This window comes from Ursus americanus, chromosome 14 (assembly GCF_024610735.1).
Source record: "Ursus americanus isolate L20-20 chromosome 14, mUrsAme1.1.p, whole genome shotgun sequence".
Taxonomy (NCBI): domain Eukaryota; kingdom Metazoa; phylum Chordata; class Mammalia; order Carnivora; family Ursidae; genus Ursus; species Ursus americanus.
The window spans coordinates 32,637,598-32,648,735 of NC_142140.1; the positions used below are offsets into that span (position 1 = coordinate 32,637,598).

Below are 11,138 nucleotides of genomic sequence, written 5' to 3' on the forward strand. Positions count from 1 at the left end.
CCAGGCAACCACTAAGGGGTCGAATGTATCCCCTGTGGATGGGGAGGGGGTATTATTATAGACATTTCTTCAAAGATATACAAATGGCCAATAAGCATAGAAAAAGGTGCTCAACATCATTAGTCACCAGGAAAATGCACATAAAAACTACAATGATATACCACTTCATACCTGCTTAAATGGTTGTAATAAAAATATAAATGAAAATAACAAATGTTGGTGAGAATGTGGAGAAACTGGAACCCTACATTACTGGTGGGAATGTAAAAGTGTGCAGGACCTGTGGAAAACAGTCTGGCTCAAAAAGCTAAACATAAAATTACCGTATGACCCAGCAATCCCACTCCTGATTATATACCCAAAAGAACTGAATATTGGTGTTCAAGAAAAAAAGATAATAAAACAAAAACTTGTACACAAATCCTCACTGTAGCACTATTCCCACTAGCCAAAAGGTAGAAAACAACTCAAATGCCCATCAACTATCAATGGATAAATAAAAAGTGGTATATTCATACAATGGAATTTTATTTACCCAAAAAAAGAATTAAATTCTAATACACGCTGCAACACAGATAAACCTTGAAAACATTATGCTAAAGAAGACAGACACAAAAATCCACAAATTGTGTAAGTCCATTTATATGAAATATCCAACAGGCAAATCCATATAGATAGAAAGTAGATTTGTGGTTGCCAGGAGCTGAAGGGAGGGGACGTGGGGAGTGACTGCTTAATGGGCATAGGATTTCCTTTGGGATGATGATGAAAATGTTCTGGAACATCACTGATGATGGTTGCACAACATTGTGAGTGTATAAATGTAACCAGGGAGACATTTTATGTTATGTATATTTTACTACAATAAAAATATTCCATTTTCTATAATACAAAAAGAAATATTGTGACAATATTTTGCTACTATTTAATAACTATGAGTTATTAAAATATTTCAAAAAATTACTTTTTCAGTTAGGGGACTAGGAAAGACAGAACTATCTAATGGTTCATGTGAAAGGAAGAGCTTTCATTGCACTAGCTGAGAACAGTAATGGACTCCCCAAACAGCTCTCACCACCCTTCTTCCTCCTAGCAACATTTCACCATTCAGTTTATTAATCCTTCCATCCCAGACAGCCAATATCAGCCCTTAATTTCTCTAACCAGTCATCAGAACAAATCATTAAAAAAAGACCCGAAACTTAGCTATATCTCAAGTTTAACTCTTCCCTCCCTGCCTACATCAAATAAAACGGTGAAAGGCTGAATGACATGGACTGGGAGGAGAGAGAGCAGATCTCTATGTTTATCTCCAAAAACAATTTGTTCTAATCAGACAAAGTACTATTTTTATGAGACAGCCACTGAGATATGAGAGAGACACTAATACAGAAATTAAGGTCCTTCTTTAAAACAGTAACCTTTTATTAGAGATTTGCTCATATAATCATAATACAATTTCCCAATAAAAGCTAAACAACTTGAATAACTTAATTATAAGACCATTTACTCAAGCAAAATAAGCACTTACCTCATCTATAACTTTTGAAAACTGTTGCAAAGTAGAGCTCATAACTTCATCATCGCCCCCCAATGGAAAACGCTGAAAAATGAGAAAACAGAGATGAGGTAAAGGTCCAGTGCTCTATGTCTCCTGTGAAAGATGTTATAATTTACATTTTAAAAAACAGCTGACCCTCAAAACACATCGGAGTTAGAAGTGCTGACCACCACATATAACTTTTAACTTCCCCAAATTTAACTACTAATAGCCTACTGTTGACGGGAGCCTTATCAGTAACGTAAACAGTTGATTAATACGTATTTTATATGTTACATGTATTATGTACTGTATTTTCATAATCTTTTAGAGAAAAAAAGTTAAGAAAATCATAAGAAAAAATAAATTTACTGTACTGTATCCAAAAAATCCATGAATAAGTGGACCCATGCAGTTCAAACCCATGCTGTTGGTTGACTGAAACTTTAAAAAAACTTTCAAAATTTTGAATAAGCTCTAAAAATGTCACTTAATAAGACTATAATTCGTACAGTCATAAACACTACTTAAAATGTTTGCTAAGCAACTAATTAATGTAGTACATACGAATGCACACCATACTAGGAGTTCAAAGACTTGTTTAGCTCCAATTACCAGCTATATAATGAGTAAGCCTCAGTGTCTTCATTTGTAAAAAGAAGATAAGTCAATTAACTTCTACCTAATTTTAATTAAAATTAGCTATAATGGAATTTCAACAGCCTATCAAAATTACTTTCTATGAATTCAAAAAAGCTTAGGATTCTTGATGAGAAATTCTATTTATACAGATACTGTGTCACTGCATATTTTAAATTATGCTTTTAAAATTTTCACGTACAATACCTGTTTTTCATATTCCTTTAAAAGTTTTGAAGTCAGGTGTGTTGCTGCACTTAATTCATTCTGTGGGGCAAAAAAAATCAGCATTCAAATTAACACAATATTACTGATTAGGACAAAGTTTTAGTTGAAGATACCTGTGCCATTTTTGTTTTTCACTTAACATAAATACTATACAACATGTTCTCTAAACCCCTCATTAAATCACTGGAAAGGGAACTACCATTAAAACACTTTAAAGGGAAACTCAAACCATGAAATAGATACCATCAAGGAATTCAGCAGTGTTCTAGGTGTACTTTTTTTTTTAGCTAATAAAAACTCAGCATTAAATATTGATAAAGCTTTAAAGCTAGAAGTAAACTGTACATAAACTTAGCAAAATCTTAAGAGATTCTACATTAATGACAAATTATTTCTCTCTTTAGATACTGAAACTATACCAATGCATTTATTTAATAACACACAACCAAAATATGGTTAGCCTGGTCATATAACACAGCAACATAGCCATATGAAGGAAATATTTTCAAGTTTTTTTTTTCCAGTGATGAATATAATGACAAATGTAACATTTCTTTTACATAATAATCTCTATGGTCAGGAATCAAATCTTGAGAGACCAATCACAAGGAAAAAAATTAAAAACTATCACAGCAACTTTTTAATTCATTTTTTTAAAGATTTTATTTATTTACGGAGAGAGAAAGTGTACGTGCACATGAACTGGGGGAGGAGCAGAGGAAGAGAAAGAATCCCGAGCAGACTCCAAGCTGAGCACAGAGCCTGATGCAGGGGCTTGACCTCACGACCCTGAGATCAAAACCTGAGCTAAAATCAAGAGCTGGACCTTTAACTGACTGAGCCACCCAGGGGGCCCCTCACAGCAACTTTTTAGTACATAATGAACATGTGAGCCCAGAAAGGAGATAAAATGAGAAGGGGGAAAAAATTGTATACCTAATTAATCCCAAAGAAAGCTTATCACAGAACCCAGGTTGCTGTTAAGGCTTATAATTAAGTTACATAAACAGAGCCTCAAATCTTAAGCCTGCTCAACAACAAAAAAATCTAGTCATCTTCTTCTTAAATTCACTTCCCAGTACCCAGAGTTACATCTAATTTTTATTATCTGCGTGTCACTAAACAAACTACTTCCAAATCCTTTACTCAAAAAGGGTGAAGTGTTCCATAAGATTAAAAGCACAATTAGGGAAAACACTGGTGACAATATGGGGTTTTCAGTCAAATCTTAGGCAAAGATCACAATCAGTGAGTTTCAGTAAGAAAGCTCTTACTGTGTTTGGGTAGAAAGGGGGAAATGCTTCAATCTTTCTCTGTTGTAGAGCTACGAACTACACACTAGTAACTGGAATGTGAGCTCTCATACAAAATACTTAAAAGTTCATGCATCCACTCAACAAATAGGACTATGAGCCCAGCACAGGGCTAGGCACCAGTAAACAAGGCAGATACTAGCCATATCTGTCCTCACGGGCTTAAAGAGTCATTTCAAAAAAAGCAGTCAGTCTTTAGGTTTTTACCTGTGCGTCATAAATCCGATGCATAGCTTGATACAACTGGTTCATATAGTTGGAAATAGCTGTAGCATCTTCTTCAAATACACCCAGTAAAGACCTTGTCTGTATAAAATAAAAGCAGTAAGTTTACATTAACCAATATATAAATCAAATAGAAAATTATTTTCTAAAGGAAGGAAAAATCCTAGGATATTGGAGCTCTAATAATTCTGAGTTTTAACCTATTTTCTCTTTTGATAGTAATGCCAAGACTTTGGAATTCTTTGTTCTCAATTTCACTTCACTAAAATGGAGGGATTTTCCAACTACATCACACAAAATTTATTTTTATTTTTTATTTGGGGGGGGGGGCAGAGGGAGAGAGAGAATCTCAAGGAGGCTCCACGGCCGGCGCAGCTCCATCCCACAACCCTGAGATCATGACCTGACCCAAAATCAAGAGTTGGACGCTTAACTGACTGAGCCACCAGGCACCCCCATCTCATAAACTTTAAAAGGAACAACAAAGATACACTTTTATGAATTAAAAAGTCTGTAATTAAACTAAGAACAAATCGAAAGTGTCCAAGCCTAAATTAACAGTATTCCATGCATAAATATTTTAAAGGACTTATTTCAGGATAACTCAATATTATCTCTCTTTTTCCATGGTCTCTTGTAGTAGTGCCAAACCCCTCCCCACCCCAAAATACCACAGTATCCCCAAAATAACATAGTACCCATCCCCACCATGGCCTAGTAAACGCTAACTTGGATTTTATGAGTACAGATTTTGAGGTTCTTTTTTTTCTTCTTCTTTATACTTAGCTATATTGTTAGGCACTTTTTTTTTTTTTTTACACAATAAGCATTTCCCCTTTATTTTAAGGGAAAAATTTGTAAGTAAATGTTAAGACTGTCAATAAAAAGGATCAGAGATAAGGAAACTCAGCATATCAAGGCAAACATGCTCACCTTTTCATATCACAAAGGCAAAGAAAGAATTAAAATACCAACAACTATTGAGGTAACTGCAGTTTAAAATCTAAAAGATGACCTTATATTTTTATTCTACAAATAGTTCATTCCTAGAAGGCAGTTTAAAAAAAAAAAAAAAAAACTTATCCCTTAGCTTCCTATTTTCAGAAAAGGAAGCTAAGTCAACATGGTTTAAAAAGGGGGGGGGGCACAAAACCATTATGTCTGTATATGAAATCCATGTTGTCAGTCCTCTATTTCCCCATGCGCCAGAGATTTAGATCTGACTGAATCTTTTCATTCTTTAGCTCTGTGGCCCCCTATTTTAAGATGTAAAAAAAGAAAAAATCAAGAAACCTTGTTTGACTAGTGCCATTTTTAAGAAAAAAATCTGCCATTTCATTTTTTGTTTCCCCAAAATTACTATTCTAATTCAAGGAATTACATATTTATGCAAAAACCTGTAGTAGATTTAAGTTAAAAAGATCTCCTTAGCCCCAGTGTTAAAAAGGGTTCCCTATTTAAAACTAATAATATCTAGTTAGCAACTTGTAAAAGTACATCAATATGGTAACATTTCATTGAATATATAATGGCATCCACTGTAAGCTGCACCATTTTTTTTAAAGATTCATTTGAGGGGCGCCTGGGTGGCTCAGTCGTTAAGCGTCCGCCTTCGGCTCAGGGCATGATCCCAGGGTCCTGGGATCCCTCTCCGCTGGGCCTGCTTCTTCCTCTCCCACTCCCCCTGCTGTGTTCCCTCTCTCGCTGGCTCTCTCTCACATAAATAAATAAATAAATCTTAAAAAAAAAAATTTATTTGAGAGAGTGTGCACAAGTGGGAGGAGGGGCAGAGGGAGAGACTCTTCAAGCAGACTCCCTGCTGAGCATGGAGCCTGATACGGAACTGGATCCCACAGCCCATGAGATCATGACCTGAGCCAAAACCAAGAGTCAGATACTTAGCCAGATGCTTAACTGACTGAGCCACCCAGGCACCCACTGCACCATTTTTAAATACTACTAAAACAAAACAGTGCCAACAATTAAGCTATGATTTGAGGTTTTCTAATGTCTTGCAATTTTGACTTTATATTTGTGGAAATGAACCTCTAGACAGAATTTTGTATACAACTCCTATGAACATAAAAGGAAAACACAAACAGCATAAATTTAATATAACCCTAACATTTCTTCAGAGTTCAATTCTTATGAGTCACTTTTGGACATAAGAATCATCAATATCCATGTTTTCTCATCCAACATTACTCTGTGCCATGGGGGGTGACAAATATTTTTTAGAAGTGTTTCACTTCTGTCTCCAGTATTTTCTTCCAAAACACTGATACGCATTCAGCAAATTTTGATGGTGGCACTTGGCTTCATCCCAGGAGTCAAAGGAATATCTTCAGACAACAAAGAGGACTGATGGTCCGTCAAGTGGTTGTTAAACTGAGCTGTTGAATGCTGAAAGGCTGCACTTGACCAGTAATGCCACTAGGAGAAAACCACGTGTGCACATTTGCAACCAATTACAAATAAATCATCAACTGTATGGGGGGCATCAATCTCCATATCAGACATGTTAAGATGTGGGGGGAAAATATAAGTCTCACAATCTGTGAATATTCCTTATTATATCAAAGAAGTCTCCAGTTGGGATTAGAGTTTTATCTTCACAGTTCTAGCACTGATGAATCACTGATATTTATCTACACATAAAATCAATTATTTTTAAAAGATCATATATCTGTTCTTATTAACCAGCAAGTTTCATTTTGCTCCAGATTTTCAAAACAATATAGAAGTATGGACAAGACATCTAGTGTAGCCTTAAAGATTTCCTGTCTCAATAAATAAGATCATTTGCAGAATGGGAGATAATTAAAGGTATTTATGTCCAATCAACTAGATTTGAACTTGCAAATAGCCCTCTATTTTAATACTTACTAAAAATCAAAACTGCAATTTAGCATAGTCTTCCATCACTCCAGGCCCTAACTTTTTTACATAGCAACTGACAGGGCATTTTTGATTAGGATCAAATGATCTAAATAAAAACTTATCTGTATCAGGAGCTTTAAAAGTTTTCATACTCTTTGTTATTCGACTTCTTGGACTCTAGCCTAGATAAATAGTCCAAATGAGAACAAAAATTTATGCCCCAAAGCATTAACCTCAGTGCTATATATAAAAACAAAACTTGTGAAAAACTCTCAAAGCCCAACAGTAAGACAACTGTTAAGTCACTTAAGGAAACGCAGCTTTCAAATTTTTTTACTCAGAATTTAATAATATGTGAACATACTTACACTACAATGTTAAGTTAAAGCCGAATAAAAATTGTTATGCACAATATAACTTCAAATACGTTAAAATATGTAAGAGAAAACAAGGAAAAACAGGGTTTGCTGCTGGGTGCAGGATAGGTAACTGTTTCTGTACCTTCCTATTTTTCTGAAGCGCATAACTATGATTTTTATAATCAGGTACAAAAATAAAAGCATTCACTATAACAGCTGAGATTCAGAGAAGTTGAGTGATTTTCCCTAAAGCAAGTGAAGTGGCAGTGAAGACTAAAAGTCCATCCTGAATCCCAGAATCCCAGGCTTTCCATCCTACAACAAATTCTCCCTAAGTATTACTTCCAAGCATCTTCCCTTTTTAAATCTCATTTGTCCCAACTAATTTTTCCAAGTAAATATTACCTAGTTCAAATTATTATAGAGATTGAAAGACTATCAAGGTGGCTATTTTCATTAAAAATGACTATAAAACTGGGGTGCCTGGGTGGCTCAGTCGTTAAACATCTGCCTTCAGCTCAGGTCATGATCCCAGGGTGCTGGGATCGAGCCCTGCATCAGGCTCCCCGCTCAGTGGGGAGCCTGCCTCTCCCTCTCCCACTGCTTGTGCTCCCTCTCTCGCTATCTCTGTCAAATAAATAAGTAAAATCTTTAAAAAATTACTGTAAAACTGATACTAATATGACATGTACTTGTAAAAAAACAAATGAATGCTCAAGTTGTAAACTAATTGTGTGAAAAGTTCAAGAAATTAGTCTGATGAGTCAGATCATATCCTCCTCACAAGTCATGGCGAGGGCACCGTGCTACCCATTCTGGACTGTGTATAATCTTTATGGGCTATAAAACCAGGCCAGGTAAGAAAAGGTAAGGCAACCTACTGAGTCTTATATAATAGTAGTAAAATGACAAAGTGCAACTGACCAACACATGCCACAAAATTTTTACAAAACATCTGAAACAAATATAGCTTCTAACTTTGTACTACAGAAATCACTAAGAATTTTGAACTAGCTGGGGCGCTTGGGGCATCTGGGTGGCTCACTCATTAAGTGTCTGCCTTCGGCTCAGGGCGTGATCCCAGGGTCCTGGCATCCCTCTCCGCTGGGAGCCTGCTTCTTCCACTCCTACTCCCCCTGCTCGTGTTCCCTCTCTCGCTGCCTCTCTCTCTCTCTCTCTGTCAAATAAATAAATAAATAAATCTTAAAAAAAAAAAAAAAAGAATTTGAACTAGCTATCCTGGCAGTCAAGATAAACCAAGATGTGGGTTTCTCTCTGTGTCAGTTTAGGCTGATAAGAGAACATTACAGCAAACAACTGGCTTGTGAAGATTACTTGCTACATGGGGAAAAAAATCAATTCCACAATCGGAGCCTGACTTCCACTAGGCAATTAAAATTGGCACAAAGTCATGGCAGACGTCACATAGGCCAGCGGCATCGAGCCCCTTCTTCCTCATCTTTTAGGGCCATATTAAACTATTAAGGCACACATGAAATGTGTGCAATTGTAGTTCTGAATGAACACCATTTCCGAGGTAGCCAACCAGCAACACCGTCTTAAATCGCTTAAAGTGTCGTGTAAAAGACAGGCTTAGGGATGATTTTTCTCAATGTAAGTTACAGCGCTTATCAACATGTTTTTAATATAATTCATTTAATGCTTCAATATTGAACACGTAACAAACTGTTGTTTCCCTAGACTGACTGAGGCTAGAGCAACCACACTAGCATTACCCCCCCCCTCAAATGCACGAAACACGGGGCTTTTATTTTGATGAGTTTATTAGGGCCAAGTCTGCACCATGCCGCGCAGCAATCCTGGAGCCGCGAAGGCGCCGAGCATCACAAGCCGTGCACAGCTCGAGTGACAGCGAATGAAGTCGCGGCCACAACAGTGGACACAGTCCTCGGGGAGGCTCGGAGGCACATGACGGGCTTCGCCGGTGACTCTCCACGCGGACAAATCAGCAGCCTTCCAGAATCTCCCGAAGAAAAACTACCCATTTCCTTCCCTAGCTTGCTCAGAAATCATGGAGTTAAGTCTACGGGGTTTTTTCTCCTTCAGCATTTCCTCCGAGGAGACCTTCGGGGAGGAAACCCCAGGACCGGAATTTATGACCTTACATGACGGCGATAAAAACTCACCTTTCATCAAACACAAGGGAGCCCCGCGAACGTACGTGACCGCGGGGCCCACGAGCGAAGGCGGCGGAGGTTCGGTCGCCGCCCGCCGACGTCCCAAACCCCGCGCGTGCCTCTCGGCCCAGCCGCGCAGGCCCACGCGGGCCTCGGGCTGACGGCCGGGCCGTGGCGGCTCGGGGCGCGGCCCGCGACGGGCGGGGACACTGGGCTACGGCTCCCACCTGGGCCGGGGCGGGCACCTGCGGCGGCCGCGGCGCCAGGCCTGGGGTCGGCCCGCCCTGCTCTTTCCCTCGCCTCGCACCGTCGCCCGCGCCTCACCTGCGGGCTGTCCTCCAGTGTCTCCTCGATGGGCAGCTTGTCGATTCCCGGCATCGTGGCGGAGAGAGGGCGGCGGCAGGAGACACGGCAGCCGCCCACAGCTCCCCGCGCCCGCCCGCCTGTAGCAGCTGACCCCGACCCGCCCTCTCTTACAGGCGCGGCCGCCGTCGCCGCCCGCGCCGCTCTCTCCAGGCGCCGAGCGGCCGCGCGGGAAATCCCGCCCCTTCGGCCTCACTGCCCCGCCTCCCGGCGCGCCCATTGGCTCGCGGCGACGCCCGTCAGCGCGGCGGGGCTGGCCCGGAGGTTCCTCCGCGGCGCGGGTCTCCGCTGTGAGCGGCGGCCTTGGGGGTGGCGCTGCCTGCTCGCAGCGACCACGTACCCTGCGCGCGCGTTTCGATGTAGACTGTAGGGGACGGTCTATCCCCCCACACACACACACACAGCGAACGTTTCCGGGAACCAGAGCCTCGTTTGAGGAGGACCACGCTGGGAGTTTGGGGCGGCTTTACTTCTCCCGCAACATTTTTCATCCGAGACCACGGAAGAGGCCCTACTGCCGGGGGCCTCTCTTTGGTTGTTTAAATTATAACGTTCCCAGCCCGGCCCGGAGCGTCCAGTCTTCTCCCCACCCCCCCTCACCCTCCAGCAAAATGGTGTTAGCTAACTCAGATGTCTGTGAGATCCCAAACTGTTGTCATTAACAGGGTTTTCCAGTAGATTACGGACAGTAGACTCGCAATTTTTTTTTTTTCTGGGCACTTGGGTATCAGTATACTCAGTTAAAAACAGGTGACTTTGTTGTCAATTCATCAGTTCTTACCTGATCTTGAAGGGCTATCGTGCCTCAATTCACACTTACATATTTCTTTTAAATCACAAATGAAAACACCTTTTAAAGATCAGGATACACTGGCTAATTATGTCCGTAACTGATTAGCATTTCTGTTAGGTCAAAAAGTTCTGTAAGCTTTAAATAGCTTCTTCAGCATCTAATTTTACAGTAGAGAAAAGTGAAGCTCTAATTCCAGAACCTGGTCTGGATTAGAACTCCTAGTTCTTTGTCCTTCTTCCCCAACCTCACACTGCCTCATTTATTTCTCTGTGGAGTTATAAGAAGTTTTCATCAGTATACAAAGAAAATGGCGAAATCATAAGTGTCTTATAAAATTCTAGCCATCAGGGACACCTGGCTGGCTCTGTTGGTAAAGCATGTGACTCTCAATCTTAGGCTTGTGGGTTTGAGCCCTACACTGGGCGTAGACGGTACTTAAAAGAACAAAATCTTTAGAATAAATAAAACTCTACCCATTAATCTAATCAGCCCGTTCCATTTTCATTCAAGAAATATAAGAAATGCTGAGTAAAAATTATTAGTTGCCTGGTTCCACAGATACACTGGAACAAATCCAGATACAGTAGAACAAACCCAAATACGGGAACAGGAACGGAAATTACGTATTTTAAACTAAAATGCTAGATTTTCCATGATCTC

At 39.9% G+C, this 11,138-nt stretch overlaps 1 protein-coding gene across 2 annotated transcripts in view; it reads right to left on the minus strand.

The window, feature by feature from the left end:
- APPL1 (adaptor protein, phosphotyrosine interacting with PH domain and leucine zipper 1) overlaps positions 1 to 9,831 on the minus strand; it is a 34,582-nt gene extending 24,751 nt beyond the window's left edge. For both annotated transcript variants that reach the window (XM_045807401.2, XM_045807400.2), the window contains exons 1-4: positions 9,647 to 9,831; positions 3,928 to 4,026; positions 2,387 to 2,446; positions 1,532 to 1,603 (exon numbers count right to left, since the gene is read on the minus strand). In XM_045807401.2, coding sequence (XP_045663357.2) covers positions 1,532 to 1,603; positions 2,387 to 2,446; positions 3,928 to 4,026; positions 9,647 to 9,700 — 285 coding nt within the window. In that variant the 5' untranslated portion in view covers positions 9,701 to 9,831. The remainder of the gene's footprint in view (positions 1 to 1,531; positions 1,604 to 2,386; positions 2,447 to 3,927; positions 4,027 to 9,646) is intronic.
- Between the last annotated feature and the right edge of the window lie 1,307 nt (positions 9,832 to 11,138).